The sequence below is a fragment of the Aotus nancymaae genome, unplaced genomic scaffold (assembly GCF_030222135.1).
Source record: "Aotus nancymaae isolate 86718 unplaced genomic scaffold, 86718_ANA_hifiasm-v0.15.2.pri h1tg000017l, whole genome shotgun sequence".
NCBI classification, from domain to species: domain Eukaryota; kingdom Metazoa; phylum Chordata; class Mammalia; order Primates; family Aotidae; genus Aotus; species Aotus nancymaae.
The window spans coordinates 12,903,226-12,927,726 of record NW_026988429.1 but is presented as its reverse complement, the minus strand read 5'-3'; the positions used below and the strand labels follow the sequence as shown (position 1 = coordinate 12,927,726).

The following is a 24,501-nucleotide window of genomic DNA, read 5'->3' as shown; positions in this document are numbered from 1 at the left end:
CTTTGAGGTGAGGGACATCACCTTAAGTGTCAAGGTTTGAACAACAATATCATCACAGGGTCACCGTGACATGCCCAAGGATTCTGAAATGTCAGGACCAGTCTTGTTAGAATGAATTGTTAAACAGTCTCCCACACTGATCGGCCAGACATGAGAACAAAGCCACATGGAAACTAAAGACACAGAGGCAGTGTTCAAGAGCTGCTGGACATTCCTACACCTCCTCTGATTCTCAATGTTCCCTGGGCCCATTCCCTTCCAATTCCTCCGCCACTAGCCCGGCACTGAAATGCCTTTGTTCACTTTATTTTAAATGGGCACCATTCGGATGCTACATTCTCACAGTCCGTTCTTTGCTTCCCGTTCCTCACTTGCTCCACGATCTGGGATCACGCTCCCTTTCTTCCTAAAACTTTCACACCTAGTTTCGGATAGTTGACCGTTTTGCACAAATGGTAACATTTCCCTGTAATTTCTAGTGTGTTTTTTTTTCCTTCCTTATCAAAAGGGGCTGTCAAAGCCAGCCTTGTTCAATTTATGAACCCAATTCCTTCTTCCCTCAAGACTGACAGAGATTGACGTAAAGAGTATGCTCAGGTCGGTTAAATTTATAAATACAGAACCGGGTATCGCATGCTTGACCACGTGACTCATTTTATAAAAGTTCCTCTTGCTGGTGGTACCCACCCATAAAATAAAACACCCAGAACTTTGCACCTGGACGTATCAACACTCAACAACCTTTGTCCTAGGAACTCAGGGAGTCCACAGCTGGCTTGTAACACCCCGGAGACTGAGGGAGGGAAAAGGCTGTTGGTAGCGGCAACTGGGCCTGGTATAACGCTAACTCCCGTTTTGGCCAAACCTCCTCCAATACACATGTGCAGAGCCACATTCTCATGTAGAGGAGGCAAAACATTTGCTTTCTGGGTTTACCTTCTACCATCTCAAACCAACTGTGCCAAAATTTTCCCTATTCAGGATTCGTCATAAAACGTACACTTCTATTTTTACTGATTTTAAGAGAATAATTAACTGTTCTATCTTTACAAAAAATATACAAAGTGATACAGTCCAAAGACCAATCCTCGGACAAACTCAATCGCTAAACATCGGCGGGGAAAAAGGGGAGACCAGGCAGCTAAGGCACTAGGAGAGGCAACTTTCGGCGCGGCGGGGAGGCCCCGCCCAGACTGTGGCTCCGCCCCTCCTCCCACCCCTCGCCAGCAGTCCCCGAGCCCCGCGGCTCCTCCAATTCCCCGCCCTCGGCCCCTGCGGGCCCACCATGCAGGCCCCGCCCCGGCCCCGCCTCGCCGCGACGTCAGTTGTTATGTCTCGGCTCCGGCTGCGGCCGCGGCTGATCTACGGCTCCAGGGGCTACGGCCGCGGCCTCCTGAGGTGGCGGGGGTGTTGGGGACGGCGGCCGCGACCGGCGCCGCCCATCGGAGCGGGGCGGGCGCTGCGTGGCCGGGAGGCAGCGGAGTAGCCGCCTACAGGAACGGCTTCGGGGCCTATTTTTGCTTTTTTCCCTCCGAGACCGATTCCTTCTGCAGAGACCGCAACGCCCCATCCTGGGCCGGGCCGCGGAGTCCGCCCAGGCGCCACCCGTCCGCCGGCTCGAGCGAACCTGGAGCCGCCGCCGTGCCCGCTGCGCTTCTCGCGGAGCCTGGGCTGCCGGCGGGGCCTGGGGCCTGGACGTCGGGCGCGGCGCTGCGGTGGCCGCTCCTACCCGCGCCTGGCGCGCTGGGCCCCGGGCCTGGCTGGGCCGAGCGCCGCGCCCTCCTGACCCGCGGCCGCGGGAGTCCGGCCCCCAACAGCCCCCTCGGTCCCTGGCCTGCCGCCCGGATCCCCGCCTCCTGGGCGGATCTGAGTTATTTTTTGGTCTCTTCCCCTCCTCCTTGAGATCGCGGCACCGGAGGGCCGACCCCGCCACCTGGGTCAGGGTCCCGCACAGGGGGACGCGTCCCTAGTTTTGTTCTTCCCCGCGAGCTCTCCCCGCGCCCCTCTCCTTTCGGTGCTTAATGGATGGGGATTTTGAGTTTTTCCCCTTTATTTTTATCGCTTCCTAACTGGGAGGCCAGGCGCGAGGCGCTGCGCCTCTGCGTCCCTCGTCGCCGCCTCACGCCCGCGCGGATCCCGTCACCTGCCTCCCTGCGGGGCATGGCCGGCCAGTGACGCGGCCGGGCGGCCCGCGCGTGGACACGGGGCCCTCGCCCAAGCTGCCCCCAAGCCGCAGCCCCCGCCCTCGACCCTTCTGTCTCGCGTATTCCGAGCTCTCTGGAAAGAGAGGATACTCCGGGGAAAATGTGGCTGAAGCTTTTTTTCTTGCTCCTCTATTTCCTGGTCCTGTTCGTCCTGGCCAGGTTTTTTGAGGCCATTGTGTGGTATGAAACTGGCATCTTTGCCACCCAGCTGGTGGATCCGGTGGCGCTGAGCTTCAAGAAGCTGAAAACCATTTTGGAGTGCCGAGGGTTGGGCTACTCAGGGCTGCCGGAGAAGAAGGATGTCCGGGAGCTGGTGGAAAAGTCAGGCGAGTATCGGGCTTCCCCTAGGGTCGCCTCCACCTGGAAGAGGAGACGACCTGTAACTCCTGGTACCTGGCTGTTCTCCCAGAGTGAGGCCTTCCCTAGAAGGGTTAAAGCTGCCCAGGTTTCTTTGTCCAGCTTTCTACAATCAAGTATGCGGATCCCAGCTTTGAGGAGGAGGCTGAAATTATTTGGAGGGGTGTTGATGTATCCTAAAAGGATAACCTTAAAAAGGTTATCGTAAAATGACAGTTTTAAGTGTAGCTTCTTAGCGTTGTTTACTAAATTGAGTGATTTTTTTCAAAATATGGGGATATCAACCGGTTACAAACTGGAAGGCATTGTCAGTTGAGTTCATAAAAACATAAAAACTTAAAAATGTTGTCTGTCAATAGCAATATTTGTTATGATAGTAATAATAAGATACCCAGAGTAGGGATACATCTTTGGAATGAATACTTACTATCAGAGGCACTTGGGCCTAGGATTTAAATATTAAATCATGAGTTTGAATATAGACAGTGTACACCATACAGTATTAGCTTTTCAGACTTTAAGTTTGGTGAAAATAAAGCGAACATATTGTATAAACGCCTGCTTTGAGTTTATATTTTTGTTAGGATTTTTAAAAATTTGCATCTTGGATGTAAAAAAAATTTTTTTTTGTTTTCTGTGTCACAGGCACCCTAGCATCGTTTAATGGGTTGAGAAATACAAGTGAAATAGTGCTGAGAGAATATTAAAGTCTTAAAGAATGTGTTTTTAGTAATTGTTGGTTTTGGTAGCATTGGGTGAGAAATATGGTTAATTTTTTTAACTGCTGTACAAAGTGTATCTTTGGATATGCTTCCTGAAAGTAGAATGTAGTTTGAGAAAGGCTTTCTGGGTTGCTATAGGAAGCAGTTGAAACTGATGGTTATCTTTTTTGTTGTTTCAGGTATTTCTGTCAGCTGTGTCTTTTACATGACAAATCTTTTCCTTCTTTAGTACTCTATAGACATGTAGTGTGATAGACAAGAATATGAGCTTGCTAGTAGTTTAACACTTGGATATTTGTAGGTTTCGGATTATAAAACTCATATCTCACTATTAGAGTAGAGGAGAGGAACCTACTCTGCAAAAGTGATAAATGTTTCTTGAGAGAAAATATAAAATCATGTATTATTCTTGCCCCTTGTTTACTGACTGGTTTATGGTGATTCCTATTTCTACTATAGGGGGAAGAAATGGAGTAACTAGAGTAAGCTCTCTAATAAATAAACTCTCTTGGTTTAGAGATGAGAAGTGTCTTAACTGCTAAAACCAAATCATTTTTTTATGGAAAATGGTTTGATCACACATATTTTTTTCTTTTGACTGCTATTTATTATTGCCTTCTTTTGGGCCTGCAAATACTTGGCACTTTGAATGTATTAGGAGTCCACATATAACTTAAAGATGCACAGCCCACAAAAGTATGACTCAAATCACACATTTTATGGCAGAAAACTCATAGTATGGCAGTTTAACTTTAAGATATGTGAATGGTTTTGCTGCTATCATGGTGCAGTGCTTCACTTCTCACTGTTTAATATTTAAGGTGAAAGTTAAAATAATTTGACCTTAGCGTTTTCCTTTCCTTTTGTTTAATGGTACATTTAATGTTAATTTGTTTAATCATACAAATTTACACTGTATTTGTAATGATACAAATTTACAGTGTAAATTTGTATATGAATGTGGAGTTTGTTCTAACAGGTAAAGTTCTAACCTCCAAGTCATACAAACCCTGTTGCTCTTTTAAGCAGGGCTGATGACAAATTCTGTGAACCCAATTCTAAATCTTTTAAATATGAAACATATAAGCCATACTGTTTAAAAATGTGTATGAAACCTGGATATGTCATATACAAAGCTAAATAATTAATAAGGTGATGCCTTTTTGGACTGGTACAAATTCAGTAATTTCCTAATAATTATTTGATAACCCCACTAAAATGTAAGCCCTATTCTCTAAAAGACGATTTTTGTCTATTTTGTTAACTTTTGCCTGACACACAGTAAGTTCTTACTACATACTTACTGAATGTATGACTCTTAAGTGGGTATACTCAGGTTCTGCTAGTAGTTCTTGTCTCTAGAATACAATTGAAAGTACAATAACGTGATTCTTAACAGTGTAAAAAATGGAATTACTGAAATTGGGAATCTAGGATTTTTGCAACCTTGTTAGTATTATTCTTTTCCTTTCTTCAGGTGACTTGATGGAGGGTGAGCTCTATTCTGCCCTCAAGGAAGAAGAAGCATCCGAATCTGTTTCTAGTACCAATTTCAGTGGTGAAATGCACTTCTATGAGCTTGTAGAAGACACAAAAGATGGCATCTGGCTGGTTCAGGTATGAAAAGCAGTGATAGTTCTTGATAATTTGAGAACCTTAAAAAAATTGTTTTTACTGAATAGTATATACCAGCCAGTGACACTTCGGTGTACTTGTGTCTTGTTTCTCACACATAGCTCAGTTCTCTTAGGGAGGCTCTAGTATCTTCTTAAAAAGGTTTTGGAGACTGAGGAAAATGAAGATTGAGTAGTGGGAAAGAGAAAGTTGGCAGATGGGGGTCAACTTTTTGTTTAGAATCCAGAGAAGCAAATCTATTTTAATTATTGGACCTCGTTGAATTGAGAAATACACATATATATCCCTTTTATTTAGCTATTTACTCTGTTTCTCTTGGTTTTTATCTCCAGTTTTTAATTCAGTTGCCTGAATAATTTTTCTATATAAGAACCCTAAAGTAAAAGTAAAGGACTAATTGTATTAGGGAAATAGCCAACTTTGTGACCATGTGGAAAATGGTGGGGGTGCTCATTATGTAACTCATGATGATGAGATTATACTTTTTAACCTTTTTATACATCTGTTTTTATGATAGCAAAACTGTGAGACTTAAGTAGCATATTAGAGTTTTAGAGCTGTGAAGGACTTTAAAAATATTTTATACTTTCCAAGATGTGATTTATGATAAGTGGGAACACATTATCATTTACGTAGTTGAATGTAAATTAGAAAAATCTATATTATATGAACATGTAAATTTCATAAATATTGCTTAGGACAGGACTAAAGTTACTTACATTTTAAAACTGTGCATTCATTTAAAGTGACATATCAAGTAAATTAACAGCATGAATGTGGCCAAAATTATTAATGTAGTCTGTGAATGGCTGAAGCTTGGAAATTATATCAGACTAACCCTTTCTGAGACTGAGAGGTGAAGTAGCTTGCCCAAGGTAATGGAACTAGTTGGTAATATTGAACCAGGATGAAATCCCAAGTCTTCTGATTTCTTTTCTGGTACTCTTGTTATTTCACACTAGAGTGGGCAAAGTTTGATTTAGGGCATGAAAATTAAAATAGTTTCTTCATATTTCTTTCTGAATGCAAAGACTGCAGAATATGGTAGAAAAAGGTTTGAGTTCAGAGACCTTAGTTGCAGGTCTGGTACTGTCACTGACTAGCAGTATGATTGTGAATGAGTAGATTTTTCTGCTGCACATGGCCTCAAATAAATACATATACATCTAGTCCACTGTGCTAAAGGGTTGAGATTTGGGAATTCTTCCAGAGATTACATTGTTTATCCATGGCCTTTCTTTATTATAACCTTCCTATTGCTTTTGTCCTTTTACCTTCCAGATAATCTGATTCATTAACTTTTAAGTTCAGCAATGGGACAGAGAATGGAAGGATATGGGTGTAGTCTATACATTATCCATTTAAATTTTAGTTTATTTCTATGTTTAGTTTATTTATTTTAGTTTAGTTAATTGGAGTTGAAAAATAAGCTGTAGCTTTTTTTAAAACTTTAATTTATAAGTATATTGTTGTTCTATTTCTTTTCTCTGGTACTCATTTCTCTTTTCTTTTTTATTTTTGTATCTTTTATCTTTTCCTACCCAAATCAAAAGGATCTGATACTCATTTCTCATAGTCTGATTGAGAAAGACACTGGTTTTGATAATTTGAGATTTTATTACTGAGAATGAGTTGAGTAGCCAGTCCCACTGCCTTGCGTTCAGTGTCAGTTTGTCACCCACATTGACTAATCCCATGGAAATAAATGGTGAAGATGTTGCACACCTTTGAAACTTGGAAGGGCCATATCTAAAGTCTTGAGTTCTTTTGCTATATAGGATGCAGTCTATAGACAACAAATAAATTCTGGTTCGATAGTTAGCAGTATGTTCTTGGCTTGTAAATGATCTACTGATTTTGATGTCCTGTTAAAGATACCCATCAATTAAACTCCTGTAATAAATATGTGACAGAATCCATCAGAAGTTTATTCAGCAGATGTGGGTGTGCCAGGCCCTGTTCTGGGCCCTGAAGATATACCAGAAACACATACCAAGCTTACGCCTTGCTCTGTCAGGCAGCTCACATTCCAGTTGGCAGAGGCAGACACCAAATAAATAAATACTTAAGGCCAGGTGCAGTGGCTCACCCCTGTAATCCCAGCACTTTAGGAGGCTGAGGTGGGCAGATCATGAGGTCAGGAGATCGAGACCATCCTGGCCAACGTGGTGAAACCCTGTCTCTACTAAAAGGCAAAAAATTAGCCAGGTTTGGTGGTACACGCCTGTAGTCCCAGCTACTTGAGAGGCTAAGGCAGGGGAATCGCTTGAACCTGGAAGGTGGAGATTGCAGTGAGCTGAGATTGTGCCACTGTACTCCAGCCTGGCAACAGAGTGAGACTCCATCTCCAAAAAATAAATAAATAAATATTTACTATAACATCAGTCAGTGGAAAGTACTAAGAAGAAAAATAAGCAGATTAAGGAAATGAGAGTGGCAAGGAATTCTCTAGTAAGGTGACACTTGAATGAAGAACAAATAATGATAATAAATCATACCATTATAAATTCTATTTGCTAAATTATTTTCCTCTGAAACTATTTTTAAACCTCACAGGTATTGATAGTTGAAAAACGACTCTTAATAAAAAGAGAATGTATTTCTATGGTTTTCTGTGTATGGAAATGATGCAGTAGGACACCTACTTAATTTTACCAGTGACGCTCAAGCTTTGCTGTCTGGCTTGAGTTCCTTGGGGCCAGTGGCTTATAACTGTCAAATGGCTTATATCTGTCAGCTGACCACCACTGTCTGGCTTGTGTTCCTTGGAGCCGGTGGCTTATATCTGTCAAATGGCTGGCCTGGTCTGAAAGAACAATCTCTGGCAGGACAACTGAGAAGAGTGAGATTGAAACCCTGTCCTTGGCACTGTGAACTAACCACTTAAGCTAATCAGCACAGCTACCCTGGTTTAAGCCCTTAAAAGAGGGTTGTATTTTTTTTAAAGCTATGTTTAACATTGAAAATATCTACTAGAAACAGAAGAGAAATATTGTCTCCATTGCTTGCCATTCTTTCAGCTCAGATCATATATTTTAATCTATGGTAAAGGATAACTTTCAAGAATTCAGTTTTTAACAATTTGAATTGTTGTCCTTTTCTATTTACAGTAGTCCCCCCTTATCTGAGGGGCATACCTTCCAAGATCCCCAGTGGATGCCTGAATCCGTGGATAGTACCAAATCCTATATATACTATGTTTTTTCTTATACATACATACCTGTAATAAAGTTTAATGTGTAAGTTAGGCACAGTAACAACAACTAATAATACAAAAGAACAATTATAACAATATACTGAAATAACTTTTATGTAAATGTGGTATCTTGCTTTCTGAATATCTAATTGTATGTAGTATTTTTGGACTGCAGTTGACTGCAGAAAGTGAAACTGAGGATAAGGGGAGGCTACTGTATTTTAGAAGAAGCTGACTAATTTGTTCTCTGTCATTTAAGTCTATGAGGAGTGTTTTTATAGATAAAGATGCACAGATGCCAGCCAGTTCAGTCCTCTTCACATTTTCAAGTTTTTCCAGGTCCATTCTACATATAGTCTCTATAATGTGAACAGAACTAATTTTAGTTTTCAAGGTAGCAACATACATATACATCTTTACCATTGACACACTATGTAATACATGAAGAACCAAGTCTTCTTTTTTCTAAGTTATTTCTAACATTGTTTTTCTGCTTTGTCCCTAACCTAAACTCATATCTTTCATTAGCTATTCATTTAACAGTTTTGTGGATTCTTTGGCCCCGGTCTTCATAGCATCACAGATAGAAGATGGTTACTATTTTTTCAAAAGACGCTTGGTCAGAGAAGCAGTTGGCATTGTGGATAGGCTTCTGAAATGGAGAAGTTAGCATAATTTATGGGTTTTATGGATTTATCCTCCTCTTAACATTTCTATTTCTCTGTTTTGACTTTTGTCATAGTTCAAAGAAGGACATATTTATTCCCTACTGGCTGTGTTACATCATACGGAATTTAAAGTCACTGGAATTGAGGTAGCAGTGAGAAGCATCATATGATTTAAAGTAAAGCTTTGGGTCAATATTTACTGAAGTATTCTGTCAATATATTTCCTGTTTGGCTGATAAGAGTTAATAGCTGATTTTAAACTTGTTTATCTTTGCTCCTAGACAATAATAGTTTTGTTCGAGGAGATTCTAAATTACTTATTTCTTATTTGACACTACTATGGAGGTGAAACACATAACAAGCCACTTTATCTTGGTATAAGCATTTATAAACTCATAAAGTAAGAATACAAAAAAATTTAGAAAACCACTGTTTTGTTTTTGTCAATCACTTGTCCTCCCTCTTAATGGTTTTTTATAGTTTGCATGTATTAGGTTGGCTTATGATTTTGAAAGTAGAGCCTATTATAATGAAATACTGACAAATGCAGAAAATATCATAGCACAACACTCTTGTTATTCCAAGGAGTTAAGTTATTTAACTAAACCTGATGTTATTGTATGGAGATTAACAATATTAAAAGGGGTGTGCCACATGTTTTGATCAGTATTAAACTGCACCTTGAAAGAATGGGCATTTTAAAATGCACTGAATTAGACATATGTCTGAGGTCAAGAACATTGATGTGCAGTTGCATAGCAAGGTACTATTTATACCACTGTTTATCTTTGCTCCTAGACAATAGTTTTGTTCAAGGAGATTCTAAATTACTTATTTCTTACTTTTCGGTGTCCAGAAAACATCCCAGTGACAGGTTGCTGGGGAAGGGACCTTGATTATAACAGAAATCAAAAACTTAGAGTCTTTCCTTTAGAGACTGTGTAATCAGAACTAGAAGAATGAGTTATTAAACTGTACACAGCTGAAATCGTTTGGTTCAACATAAATATTTATTGAGCACCCATATGAGCTGGGCACTATATTTGCTGCAAGGACTACAGTGGTGAGCAAGTGTGTTAGATGCCAGTTAGAGAGGCAGATACCCTGGGAAAGGGGATGGAAAGATTGCTTCACTTCTAGCCTGTGTTGCCAAGTCTGTTCCAGACCTGGAACTCAAGCTGTACTTTGTCCAGTTTTGTTCTAGTCTTTGAAAATGTTCCCCACATAGAATGTTCCTTCCTGAGCTGCTGAGGAAAATATCTCCCCTTTTAATGAGACCAGCCATATGAGCGTCACTCAGAATCATACTTCTAGGATATGAGCTGTAAACTGGGGGCTGTTACTGGTATGACATAGTGTGTGTGTGTGTGTGTGTGTGCATATATGTATATATATAATGTATATATATATATATATATTAGGCTGAGAATATTTTGTTGTGCTATGTGACTCAGCCAGATGAGTTATTTTGTGAAAATATTAGCATTTTTATAGTGGTTGGTTAATTCAAACTCCACCAAATTTAATTTATGTTAAACCTTCAGTTGAATTATATAACTAAAACTATATAGGACATTGGACAAAGCAATTTCTAATTGCATAACTATAGCTGTAAAGTAATATGAAAAGCTTTCATGCAACACCCAGAAGATTTTTCATTTTTGTGCAGCCCTGTCAGTCAGGGATCCTTAAACCCTTCAAAAACAAATGCTATAACAGGTTGCTGAATAAATAAGGCCCTGGCATTGAGCATTATCTTGTACCTGCCCTAGGTATGTTTCCAATTCTTTTCACTCACTTCTGCTGTCTCTGCTGGAACCAGGAGATACCTGGGAATAACTCCCTCTCATTCCTCCTCCTTTTCCTAACATTGGAGCTCTTATCACATGCTCAAAGATACCTGTGCAGTGAACAGGGTCTTCACTGAAAGATGCCTCTAGACTTAGGAACTAAATATTTACACTGGCTAGGCAACCTCTAAACTCCTTGAAGCAGTGTCATTATGCACACAGACCTGAAATGTTCGAGTTATTTGCAACCTTGATCAAGAAGTGGGATAATGCCTGAAAAGGGAGTTATTTTTAAAAGAAAGCAAAGAGTAGAGAGTATGGTAGTATGATTGCACAGACACTTCTTAATCTTCCTGAGTAATCTGAAAAATTTCAAAGTTAAACATTTCTTTGATTAGTTGACCAAAAGAACTACCAGATTGACTCTTGAGTGGCAGCAATAAAAATAAAAAATAAAAAAAAGAAGAGGCAGCAATAGTCTGCTTTGTTTGATCTTCCTGATTTTCTAGGTAAAACTTTTTTTAGACAGAGTCTTGCTCTGTTGCCCAGGTTGGAGTGCAGTGGCACAATCTCAGCTCACTGCAACCTCTGTTTCCCAGGTTCAAGTGATTCTCCGGCCTCAGCCTCCCAAGTAGCTGGGATTACAGGTGTGTGCCACCACGCCCAGCTAACTTTTGTTTTTTTAATAGAGACAGGGTTTCACCATTTTGGCCAGGCATGTCTCTAACTCCTGACCACAAGTAATCCACCCACCTCAGCCTCCCAAAGTGCTGGGATTAAAGGTATAAGCCACTCTGCCCAGCCTTCTAGGTAAAACTTATAAAGTACTTCTGGACCACAGAAAAATGTAAAAGCTAGAGACTTACTGGGTAGAGTAACTGGTGTGAGCATCCTTCAAAAGAGCTTTCACCTATTAAGTCTATGTCCCCAAATTGCCTTCTTCCTGTTTATTTCAACTATCTGAGTATTTGAATAAATTGTATCTGTCTCAATAAGACCACTTGTTTTAATTAAAAAGTGCTATCAAAACCATGGCTGGGCACAGTGGTTCATGCCCGTAATTCCAACAATTGGGAGGCTCAGGAGAGAGGATCACTTGAGGCCAGGTGTTTGAGGCTGCAGTGAGCCATAATTGAGCCACTGCACTTCAGCCTGGGAACAGAGTGAGACCCTGTCTCTTAACAAAAAAAAGTAACATCAAAACCATTTGCTTAATGCGCTAAATTGTGTATGTACATTCATTAAGCTTCAAAGTTAAGTGATAAGATGTTATGTATCCATGTGTATCTCTGTAAGTATGAGGACAGTAGTGGAATGTCACAGGGGTTACTTGGCACATAAAGTGAACTTCAAGTCACTTGTTATCACCATGTGCTGTCTCTTCTGCTGCCCCTCTGACATTTGCTAGATGTTCTAGCAGAGTGGCCACAGATGAGGTGGCTGCACCACCTCTTGCCTCTCCCAAGGAGTTGACTGTCAGCACTCATTTTACACACCCACCTGGAACTTCACTTCCTGGAGGCTTTGTGATTGTGAAAATAGTCCCTCCTCCTAGAAAGATTAGAGGCCCCCAGAGTATAATGCTGTAATTTTGAATTGTATAGTATCAGTAATATAACATTTATGAAAATAAACTTGACCTGTATACCCTGGACTTAAACAGATGGTTTCATGATGACTTTAGACATTTTTGGCTTTCCTTTAACTTCCCATTTACTTATTTTTATGGTCTTGTTTTTAATGTTTTTTGTTTTTTACTGGTATCTGCATTGAAATTCTGCCTTCATTAAAAGCAGGAAGATTAGGAAATAAAGGGAAAAGGTGTTAATGATTAGAAAGGCTGACATTTATAAATAAGAGAAGTCATGACATATTTTGAAGGTTTATATATATATATAATCTATATCTATATCTATATATTTTTTAAGAGTCTTGCTCTCTCAGGCTGGAGTGCAGTGGCACAATCTCAGCTCACTACAATCTCCACCTCCCAGGTTCAAGTGATTCTCATTCCTCAGCCTCCTGAGTAGCTGGGACTACAGGTGCCTGCCACCACACCTGGCTAATTTTTGTATTTCTGGTAGAGACAGGGTTTTGCCATGTTGGCCAGGCTGGTCTTGAACTCTTGGCCTCAAGTGACCCACCTGCCTTAGCCTCCCAACATGTTGGGATTACAGGGTGAGCCACCACACCTGGCCTCTTTTTCTTTTCTTAACAATCTTTTTCTAGCCAGGCGTGGTGGCTCACGCCTGTAATCCCAGCACTTTGGGAGGCCGAGGCAGGTGGATCACAAGGTCAGGAGTTCGAGACCAGCCTGGCCAATATGGTGAAACCCCATCTCTACTAAAAATACAAAAATTAGCTGGGCTTGGTGGCAGGCGCCTGTAGTCCCAGCTACTTGGGAGGCTGAGGCAGGAGAATCACTTGAACCTGGGAAGCAGAGGTTGCAGTGAGCCGAGATCACACCACTGCACTCCAGCCTGGGCAACAGAGTGAGACTCCTGTCTCAAAAAAAAAAAAATCTTTTTCTTTTCCTAATCCTAACTGTGTTTGAAAGCTCTTGCAAATTTGAAGTACAGGTTCAATAATGTAAAATTCATTATAGTAATTCTTATATGTTAGAGCCATTCATGATTGTTAAGCAAAAAGCCATAGAAGTGGTAGTATTTATTGATTTAGTCAAAGCATCTTTTAATAGAAAACATGTGTTTGACTCTTGGCTGCATAATTATACTTCTTAAAAAGTGAAATTTGAACTTGTCGAATCTACGTGTGATAATTTTTAGTAAGCTTTATTTGGATTATTATTTAAAACTTTCTTTTCGGAGCAAAGAGAAATTATTCCAAGGGCCATTTTCCTCCTGTGTAACTTAATTAGAGAGAAGAAGCCATGTGGTGGAGAATGTGGCTAGCTTTTCTTTTGAGACGGAGTTTCATTCTTGTTGCCCAGGCTGGAGTGCAGTGATGTGATCTCGGCTCACTGCAACCTCCGACTCCCTGGTTCAAGCATTTCTCCTGTCTCAGCCTTTTGAGTAGTTGGGATTACAGGCAGGTGCTACCACGCCTAGCTAATTTTTGTATTTTTAGTAGTGACAGGGTTTGACCATGTTGGCCAGGATGGTCTCAATCTCCTGACCTCGTGATCCACCTGCCTCCACCTCCAAAAGTGCTGGATTACAGGTGTGAGCGACCAGCTGTGGCTAGCTTTTGAATACAGTTTTGACTCCCTCCTCCTTTTTGTAACTGCCACAGAGTGTGGGAGAGTTTAATTTACTTTTCAGTGTTTTAAGTCTTTTTCCTATTGGATATCGCTCCTTCTATAAGAATTGTAATGATAAAAGGATGATACAGTAAATAAGAACTGGGAACAGAATATCTTCTTTTTTTTTAAGTGAAATTATATTGTTGATATAAATGGTTGATTTGACTCTATTTTAGGTGATTCAAGTTTCTTTTCTCTTTTTTTGGGTATAGGTCATAGCAAATGACAGAAGTCCCTTGGTGGGCAAAATTCACTGGGAGAAAATGGTAAAAAAGGTATCAAGATTTGGAATACGTACAGGCACATTTAACTGTTCCAGTGATCCCAGGTACGTTGATTAGGCAATTCTTAGAATTTGAGTCCTGACCAGGGTCTTTCTTGTTTAAAAAGGACAATGATATTAGAAGCCTGCTTAAACTGAAAGCTTATGATAATGCTTAGCACACTGTTAGTTACACAGGTGCTTGATTTCTTTTTTTTTTTTTTTTTATTTGAGACGGAGTCTTGTTCTTTTGCCCAGGCTGGAGTACAATGGTGTGATCTGGGCTCACTGCAACCTCCACCTCATGGGTTCAAGCGATTCCCCTGCCTCGGCCTCCCGAGTACCTGAGATTACAGGCACATGCCACCACGCCCGGCTAAATTTTTGTATTTTAATAGAGACGGGGTTTTACCATGTTGGCCAGGATGGTCATCCACCTGCTCTGGCCTCCAAAAGTGCTAGGATTATAGATGTGAGCTGCCACACCTGGCCTCACAGGTGCTTGATTAATAGCTTTTGATAAACTGGTAGTTAATGACTTTCACTCTAAGATCTTTCTCTGTCTGCTTTATCTCCCTGTCTCTCCCTGTCCCTTTCTCTGGCTCTTCTGTGTTCTGTCTACTGAAGATATCTCTTAAGACTGTGTCTTTAGTCCTTTCAACTTTCTTTTCCGAAGAGATCTTGGCACATTCATGGCTTTAGATTTAGATTTAGATCTCTGTGCTGATCTAAATCTTTTTCTATCATTCTGACCTCTAGTTTGCATTTCTTTGCTCATTTCCATTTGTTCTGCAACTATCCCTAAATATATTCTTTTCCCTGAAAACTAGTATCTGAAATCAGATTCATCCTCTTTTTCTTTAATCAACCATGTGCCCTTTCTACCTTTCTTTTTTCTGTCCTTCACTGGTTTTTCTCCCCATTTTCTCAAATAAGAATCCACAGAAGTATTTTTGTCTGTTTTGTTTTTTTGTCATCATTTCCAGTATTCAGTCTATCACATTTTTTCTTGTTTTATTATTCCATTATTTCTTCTTTGAAATGCCTGTTTTTCCCATTTCTTGTGCTACCAAATTATAACTTAGACTCATTTATTTATTCAGTTTTCCATTTGGTAAATATTTAATGAAAGATTAGCATGTACAGCATGTTTTGTTTTGTGTGGAGGAGGAGGCATACTGTATATATGTCAAAACCCTACAATATTGGCTAGTTTCTAATGTAGGTAGATACACCTGATTTACATCTTTTATATGTGTTAGCTGTAATGGGAAATCCATTGGTTGTAGAAAACTCTCCTAAACTATTACTATACCTCCTTTCCTTAGCCTCACATTTGCTTCTCTTCTACTCAGAACCCTTGTTTTGTCCACTAATAATAAAGGGTGAAATCAATGATAGGAGTTCCCATAAGAGTTGGGAATGGAAGGGAAGTTCCTTCATCTCTTAACTCACATCTACCTGCAAAGCTCTCATGCTCATCTTCACCACATCTTTTTTTTTTTTTTTTTTTTTTTTGAGACAGGGTTTGGCTCTGTGACCCAGGACCCAGGCTGGAGTGTAGTGGTGTAATCATAGCTCACTGCAACCTCCAGCTGATGGATGGGCTCAAGAGATCCTCCCACCTCAGCATCTCAAGTAGCTGGGACTCTATGCATCCACCACCCACACCTGGCTACTTTCTTTCTTTCTTTCTTTCTTTCTTTTTTTTGTAGAGATGAAGTCTTACTGCGTTGCCCTGGCTGGTAACCACAGAATCTTAATCACATCCCAATGTCTTTTGTTGAAATGTGTGAGATAGCTTAAGTCTTAATGCTCTTTTGAAAAGAAAATCATTCTGATTTCCAGCCTTCATTTACCAGACTTAGTATTTGATCTGATTCCATCATTCCCAAATAGAGTCTAAGTGAAAGGTCTTTTTTTTCTCACCGATTGTTATAATACTAGAACAAATGATAAAGCTGATATTTTGATATTTTTAGTTATGCCAGAATTCACTATTAATATCACTGTCTTCTTTTAAGATACTCAGAATGTATTTTTAAAAAATCAATGGAACTAAATAATACATTTCAAAACATTATAGTTTATACGTATATTAGAAAACATGGAATAAAAACACATTTTAAATATATAAAGTTGAACACATTAAAGTCTAATATGTTATTAGATAATAAAGAATTCAAAAACACAAGATAAAAATCTGTTAAACATGAAAACTGAAAGAATAATTTTTTAGTGTAATCTTATAAATCAGAGTGCATCAGAAGTGTCATAATTCAGTCCAGTGGCTTTTAGTGCAAGTTTGTTTAGCTTTTCTTTTGAAAAGCTCTGATTCTGTATTAGCTGAGGAATGATGGTGAGGAGATACATAAAAGCTAGCTCTAGATGTTTTCCTTTAAATCCTTCATCTTCAAATAATCTACTCTTATTTACAATTGAAGCAGTATTTTTTTGAGTAACTTTTTTTGCTTTTTTTGTTGATTGTAGCTATAGTTTTTGTTATTAAAAGTACTTCTACTCATCTTCAGTTTCATCAGAAAATGATTTTGTTGCACAGTGACTTGTACCAGTTCCAATAATGTGTCCATGACTCCTCATTTGGAAAGTTCTCCAACTAGAATAAGAACTTTCTTGCCATAGAAGCTATGCCTAGTCAGGGTCATTTTTTTCTTCTTTTGATGACTATGGAGATATAGAAGAACAAAATTTAGAGATATAGAAAATAGTGTTCAGAATTTGCAGGGTGTAAGTGGGCAGAGAATGGTGTTATTCAGGAAGTGTTTTAATCACATTTTGAGTAATTGAGTAATCATCTTGATTTTAGGGTTTTAAAAATATCAAAACTCTATGCTCTTCTCTCTGTACTGCATTCTTTGACTGTAGTCCCTTCTCTGGGGTGGCCTCTGGGCAGCTGACTTCAGTGTGCTAGTCCCACTGTACAGCTATACTTTCCTGACCTGTTAAGCTCCTGCCTTAGTCTGTTTTGTGTTGCTGTATAAGAATACTGAGGCTGAGTAATTTATAAAGAAAATAGATTTATTTAGCTCACAGTTCTGCAGGCTCTACATGAAGCATGGTGCCAGCATCTTCTCAGCTTCTGGCGAGGGTTCTGTGCTGCCAGACATGGTGGAGAAAGTCAAAGGGAAAGTGGGCATATGTGAAGGGCCTGTGGCTTTATATCAACCCACTCTCAAGAAACTATTCCATTCCCACGAGAATTAATTCAGTCTTGCCAGAGCTAGAACTCACTATCTTGAGAGCAGCACCAGGTATTCATGAGGGATCCACCTCCATGACCCAGATACCTCCCACCAGGCCCCACCTCTCAACACTGCCACACTGGGAAGAAAATGTCAACATGAGGTTTAGTGGGGACAGGCAAACCATAACCAAACCACAGCAGCTCCCTTGAGAACATTCAGGACTACCACTTCTGAGCAGCTTCTGACTCTGTCTAGTTGTAGCAGCTTTAATTTCTTCCCCCATATACCCAGCAGGAGTGGCCTTGCCTGGTTCTACCTCTTCTTATTCCCTAAGCAACAGATTGATTTCAGAAGGCTTTTCCTGTGAGGTTCATATTCTGTTCTTTTTTTGAGAGAGCAGGAGATGAGGTGGTATAAATGTGTGGAGAGGGCTGGGGAGATAGGGGTTAGTAAAGAGAAGATAGAGGACATGGGAATTGCAGGACAGGAAGCCTTATGGCAGGAGTGTCAGGGATGGCAGCCTGTGGAAAAAAACGGGAAGGAGAAAAAAAGGGGGATTGCAGAGAGAGCCAGGAAAGCCAAGGCAGCTAATGACTTTATCTGAAAAAACAGCATATATAAACAGAAATATTAAGGTTTCTTTTTCCTTCTTTCTTTCTTTCTTTTCTTACTTTCTTTCTTTTCTTTTCTTTCTTCTTTCTTTTTTGAGATGGAATCTCATTCTGTTGCCCAGGCTGGAGTGCAGTGGCGCGATCTCAGCTCACTGCAACCTCAGCTTCCCATGTTCAGGCGATTCTCGTGTCTCAGCATTCCAAGTAGCTGGGATTACAGGTGCGTGCCACCATGCCCAGCTAATTTTTGCATTTTTGTTAGGGACAGGGTTTCATCATGTTGGCCAGACTCGTCTCAAACTCCTGACCCTAAGTAATTTGCCTGCCTTGGCCTCCCAAAGTGCTGGGATTACAGGTGTGAGCCACCTAGCCCAGCTTCTTTTTAAATACAGCATGCCACATCAGAAACTGGAATACCAAAACTCACAAGCCATATTTCCTATCATTTTTAATCTTAAAATTCTCTAAGAAATCCCAAAAGTTCTCTTAAGAGAACTCAAAAGGTTTTAGTTTTAAAACTAGAGGATATTTTCATGATACTGTCATTGAATTTATTCAGATTGTAAAAAAAAGTTTTTTTGAATTGGCAATACAAGTTTTTATATTGATATAAGGTAATATAACATTATTCTGTCTGGAATGATAAAACTATTAGCTCTGAACTGAAAAGAGAGCACATAATTTGTTCATTTTCTTATATGAAGAAATGTCTGCACTAAGAACTTGTTCATTTTACAAAGTAAGTTTTCTGTTAGAAAGACTGTCATTTAATTCATGACACAAATCAGAGGCCGCAGTAGGAAGATAAAATGAATGGCCAAGAGTTGAAATGTGTCATCACAATTATCATGTGAAATGAGAACGTTAAAAGATACTTAAAGATATTTAAGAAATAAATAAGACAATTGTCCATACGCATTTGACTTGTTACTTTTTTGGGATAGGGTAAAAATAGAATTCCTGTCAATGAATTATTATTTTGCATTGAGTAGGAGATATTTATTTTGTAGGAATATACACTTTTCAGACCATTTCAGTTAAAACAGTAATGATATTAGTGGAATCTGTCTTATTAAGGAAGTGAATTTATTTTTTAGGAATATATACTTTTCAGACCATTTCAGTTAAAACAGTAATGATATTAATGGAATCTGTCTTATTAAGGAAGTGAATCAACTTAACAAAAAGCTTAGAGTCATGGTCTGTGATTTTGAGTCACCTAGACAGTTTTCCAGAGTCATCACTAGCCTTGTCTTAAGACATAGCATGTTGTCTTCATTTATCTTAAACTATATCACAAAATCTCTGAGATAAAATTAGTCAAATTATCATTATAAAGCCATATGCTACCTACGTCAAGACTTTTCTCTCTTCATCTGATCATATGATGTGTAATATGCTTATTTAATAAAATATAATCCATGCTAAGTAAAGCATAACATCTGTGATTTTTACATCAATATTCTGAGTAGCAAAGTGAGAAGTCAGATATTTATTACTATTCATATACAAATCTGTAACAAAACGTATCCATGTGGTAGATTGTCATTTTTACAACTTTATTGAGGTAAATTTTACTTAAACATTTCACATGGTAGGTTTTGAGGGAAAAAATACTTTTTAAAAACAAAAGATTAACTGTCCTGTGTGGTACATGAAAAAATACACTAAAACTAAAAACAATGGGCAGCCTGGGCAACATGGCTTCATGTCATGTAGAGAGACCCCTATCTCTACAAAAAAAATTTTTTTTAAACCTAGCCTGGCATGGTAGCATGCACATGTGGTCCTAACTACCCAAGGAGGCTGAGGCAGGAGGATTGCTTGAGCCCAGGAGTTCAAGACTGCAATAAACTATGATTGCATCAGTGTACTCCAGCCTAGGTGACAGGCAAGACCCTTTCTCTTATTATTCAAACAAAATAACTAAAAATTTAAAAATAAAAACAAAATATTTTCACTTATAATCTCTATTGTGATAAAACAGCTGTTTTCATTTTTCATTATTTCTTTTCACTCATTACCTAGTTTTTTTTAAGGGAAGATGGGTATCACAGGTCTCCTTGCAAGAACCTATCAATAGACAGGTTTCCAAAAAAAGAGAGTCATGATCCTACTGGACAAATCTGAGCGAATGATTGAATTTTAGTTAAATTCTTCTGAATTTATTCTACTGTAAAATGGGGATCATTCTTGAACTGAACCTCTTAATGTAAATACTTCCTGTTTTTGTTCCTCTGTGTTAAATACTCTTCTTCATAATCTTCATTGAAGAAATAAGAGAATACAAAAATACATGGGGCTTGCAGTTGCTCTTTTCTTGGCTGGCTTTTGTGCAGATTACTTTGTAGCAGTCAGGCATTGTAGTAGTTGTTAACTAAATGGGTAGGCATGACTCTACCCTTAAGGAGCTTGCACCAAACCAGTAACTGGGCCTTAGGATAATCTATTTTCTTCTCTTTCTCCACCCATCTGCATTCTAACCATCCTTCAAGACCTAACTCAATTCCTAAACCATTCATGAAATCTGCACCATCCCAAACTCTTAATGATATTCCCTTCTTTGAACTTCTTTTGCATTATTATATATACAGTTATATATACAGTTTTGTCTCTGTTTTGTCTTCTTAATAGGATTTTAAATTCTGAATATATAGTTTCATCTCTGTTTTGTCTCCTTAATAGGATTTTAAATTCCTTATGAGCATGAATTATTTTCTTATTATCTTCTGGATTTTAGCATATAATGCAGTTGTAGGTAAATAAGAGATGCTGAAGTATTTGCTGATTCCTTTGACTTGGAGACTTTTCAAGATACACTTTATCTTTTAAAAAGAAAGAAACAGAGAAATACAAAGCAAACACACTACAAAAACAGCTTGCTTTTCACAGCCGCTAAGTAGTGGTACCACTTTTTGATTATTTGGAAATTATTCGGTTTGGATGAGAGGTGCTAAATAAATGTATCAGGGAAGATAAATTGTTTGCACTACAGCCTAGCTGTTTACTCACAGTTTCCTCTCTTATAGATATTGCAGGAGAAGAGGCTGGGTACGATCCACACTCATTATGTCTGTTCCACAAACAAGTACTTCAAAAGGAAAAGTCATGCTTAAAGAGTACAGTGGACGCAAGATTGAAGTAGAGCACATTTTTAAATGGATAACTGCTCATGCAGCTTCTCGGATCAAAACCATTTATAATGCTGAACATTTGAAAGAAGAATGGAATAAAAGTGATCAATATTGGTTAAAAATATACCTATTTGCAAACCTTGACCAACCCCCAGCTTTCTTCTCTGCACTAAGTATAAAGTTTACTGGGAGAGTTGAGTTTATTTTTGTTAACGTAGAAAATTGGGACAACAAGAGTTATATGACAGATATTGGCATATATAATATGCCATCATACATACTTAGAACTCCTGAAGGAATTTACAGATATGGAAACCACACAGGTGAATTTATATCACTTCAGGCCATGGATTCATTTTTGCGCTCATTACAACCTGAGGTAAATGATCTGTTTGTTTTAAGCTTAGTTCTAGTTAATCTTATGGCTTGGATGGACTTATTTATTACACAAGGAGCTACCATAAAGCGATTTGTGGTTCTCATAAGCACTTTAGGGACATATAATTCTCTATTAATTATTTCCTGGCTACCTGTGTTGGGCTTTTTACAGCTACCTTACTTAGACAGCTTTTATGAATATAGCTTAAAATTGTTGAGATATTCCAATACGACCACACTGGCTTCATGGGTAAGGGCAGACTGGATGTTTTACTCTTCACACCCAGCCCTGTTTCTCAGTACATATCTTGGACATGGTTTACTAATTGATTACTTTGAGAAGAAGAGAAGGCGCAACAACAATAATGACGAAGTCAATGCCAATAACTTAGAATGGCTATCAAGTCTGTGGGACTGGTACACCAGCTACCTCTTCCACCCGATTGCTTCTTTTCAGAACTTTCCTGTAGAATCTGATTGGGACGAAGACCCTGACTTATTCTTGGAGCGCTTAGCTTTCCCTGACCTTTGGCTTCACCCTCTAATACCAACTGATTATATTAAAAATTTACCCATGTGGCGATTTAAATGTCTTGGAATCCAGTCTGAAGAGGAAATGTCGGAGGGGTCTCAAGATACTGAAAATGACTCAGAAAATGAGAACACAGACACTTTTAGCAGTGAGAAGGAAGTATTTGAAGATAAGCAAAGCGTATTTCACAATTTTCCAGGAAGAGCAAGTCACTGTGATGCTGAGGCTTGTTCATGTGCCAATAAATATTGTCAGACCAGCCCATATGAAAGGAAAGGGAGGTCATATGGATCATATAACACTAATGAAGATATGGAACCTGATTGGTTAATTTGGCCTGCTGATATGCTGCACTGTACTGAATGTGTTGTTTGCCTAGAGAATTTTGAAAATGGATGTTTGTTAATGGGGTTGCCTTGTGGTCATGTGTTTCATCAGAATTGCATTGTGATGTGGTTGGCTGGGGGCCGACATTGTTGCCCTGTTTGCCGGTGGCCTTCTTATAAAAAAAAGCAGCCATATGCACAACACCAGCCCTTGTCAAATGATGTCCCATCTTAACCATGTGCAATTTGTCCTTTATAAGCTTTGAGTATCTTACAGCTTGCCTTTTTAATGTTAGTCACAATGTTTTTGTGGTTTGAGGTTTAGTTTAATGTTAGTGCAGTGACAGGAAATACACATTATGCTAATGTTGATGACAGAATTTATTTGGTTGCCTTGTGTGTCAATTGAATGCATACTTAATTGTAAAAATTTTTATTTACAACTTTGGAAATTCAGAAGTTAATGTTTTTTGTAAGCACAAAAGAAGTATGATAGAAGTTTATCCTAGCAAGACTTTACAAGATAGGAGCAAATTCTAATGGAATTGAGCCGGTTTCTTATCCTAAATGTTTTCTCCCTTTTTACAATCTCTGTCCAGCACCTCTTGGTTAAATAATGTATGCTGTGAGACATGAAATTAAAACAGACCTATGAAATAAATTATTTTAAAACCAGCAGATTACAGATTTTCTAATGTTAAATTTTTTTTGATAAGGTGGCTGAATGCTAAAGGTGTTTTGCTGGTTTGTTAATTTCACAGGTAGATCAAACATGATTCGTGACTGATGTTGTGGGGGAAGACAAATTACGTTGCTGACACTGGCTAGAAATGACAGTTCACCTTTTAGCTTGGTTAGCTTTGATGGGAAAGAATTTCATGGTGGGCTTTTGAAAAAGTATTAGATAATTTATTAGTATTTAGCACGTTCATCAAATAAAATTAACTATAGCATATTAGCCACAGATATTTTTCTGACTTTTACTTTTGAAATTTTTTTAAAGCCACTGAAAACTATAAACATAGTACAGTGAACATCCATTTCTCTTTATCTAATTCACCAAGTGTTCACATTTTGTTATATTTGTTTTATCTCCTCTTTTATATGTATATTTTTTCTTTCTTTTATCTATTTTTTTTACTGATCCTTTTGAAAATAAATTTCAGTCATCATGATGCCTGACCCCTAAATATATCACCACATGTCCAAGAACAAGGACATTCTTTTACGTAACCACTATGCCATTATGACACCCAAGAAATTTAACATGGATTCAATAAAAGCTAACGTATATAAAATCGATACTCCCCAATTGCTCTTAAAACATCCTTCATATCTAAATGTTTTTGTTTTGTTTTTATTGTGACCTCAGACAAAGTTTATACATTAGGTTTACTCTCTCCTTTCATGCTTTCCTCTAGAGTAATTCCCCGTGCCCCTTTTCTAAAAAGTGGACTCTTTGACTTCTCTCTGGTGGTTTATTTTTATTTTATTTATTTTTTTCTTGTTTTGAGATGGAGTCTCTCTTTGTTGCCCAGACTGGAGTGCAGTGGCATGATCTCAGCTCACTGCAACCTCTGCCTCCCTGGTTCAGGCAATTCTCGTGCCTCAGCCTCCCAAGTAGCTGGGATTACAGACATGTGCCACCATGCCTGGCTAATATTTGTATTTTTGTAGAGATAGGGTTTCACCGTGGAGGCCGGGCTGGTCTCAAACTCCCAGCCTCAGGTGATCCTCCCACCTAAGCCTCCCAAAGTGCTGGGATTACAGGCATGAGTCACTGCACCTGGCCCATCTGTTTTGTTTTGTTTATTAATTTAATTTTTAGTTTTTTAGAGACAAGGTCTTGCTCTGTGGGCTATGCTGGAATGCAGTAGCATGATCATAGCTCACTGTATCTTCAACTCCCGGGCTCAAGGAATCCTCCTGCCTCAGCCTCCCAAGTAGCTGGGACTACAGTCTTGAGCCACAATGCAAAGTGTTTTTTGTTTTTCTAAGAATTGGAGTCTTCCCATATTGCCTAGACTGCTCTTGAACTCCTAGGCTCAAGCGATCCTCCCAAGTAGCTGGGGTTACAGACACAAGCCATCAAGCCTTGCTAATTGACTTTTTCTGGTACTAACATTTTTGGAGACTATAGGCTGGTTGACTTGTAGAATGTTCCACATTCTAGATTTGTCTGTTTCTTTCATGATTAGATTTAATTAAAGGATATTGC

General features: G+C 39.0%; 1 protein-coding gene across 2 annotated transcripts; it reads left to right on the top strand.

Annotated features, from left to right (window-relative positions):
• The first annotated feature begins 1,327 nt into the window (after positions 1–1,327).
• Positions 1,328–22,963, top strand: RNF103 (ring finger protein 103). Of its 2 annotated transcripts, XM_064377966.1 has the most exons (5): positions 2,216–2,530; positions 4,761–4,900; positions 8,857–8,928; positions 14,047–14,162; positions 20,943–22,963. In XM_064377966.1, exons 1-5 carry the CDS (start codon positions 2,305–2,307, stop codon positions 22,516–22,518), a joined length of 2,130 nt encoding a protein of 709 aa, XP_064234036.1. In that variant the 5' UTR covers positions 2,216–2,304; the 3' UTR covers positions 22,519–22,963. The 2 variants fall into 2 exon arrangements, with proteins under 2 accessions (XP_012328338.1, XP_064234036.1); XM_012472915.3 differs by lacking the exon at positions 8,857–8,928 and having other exon boundaries at positions 1,328–2,530.
• Positions 22,964–24,501: the final 1,538 nt, after the last annotated feature.

Coding starts and splice junctions, on each gene's coding strand:
- RNF103 (XM_064377966.1), top strand. CDS start 2,305: ATGTGGCTGAAGCTTTTTTTCTTGCTCCTCTATTTCCTGGTCCTGTTC. Junction 4,901..8,856: donor ATGGCATCTGGCTGGTTCAG/GTATGAAAAGCA, acceptor CTTTTGTCATAG/TTCAAAGAAGGACATATTTA. Junction 8,929..14,046: donor TTAAAGTCACTGGAATTGAG/GTAGCAGTGAGA, acceptor TTTTGGGTATAG/GTCATAGCAAATGACAGAAG.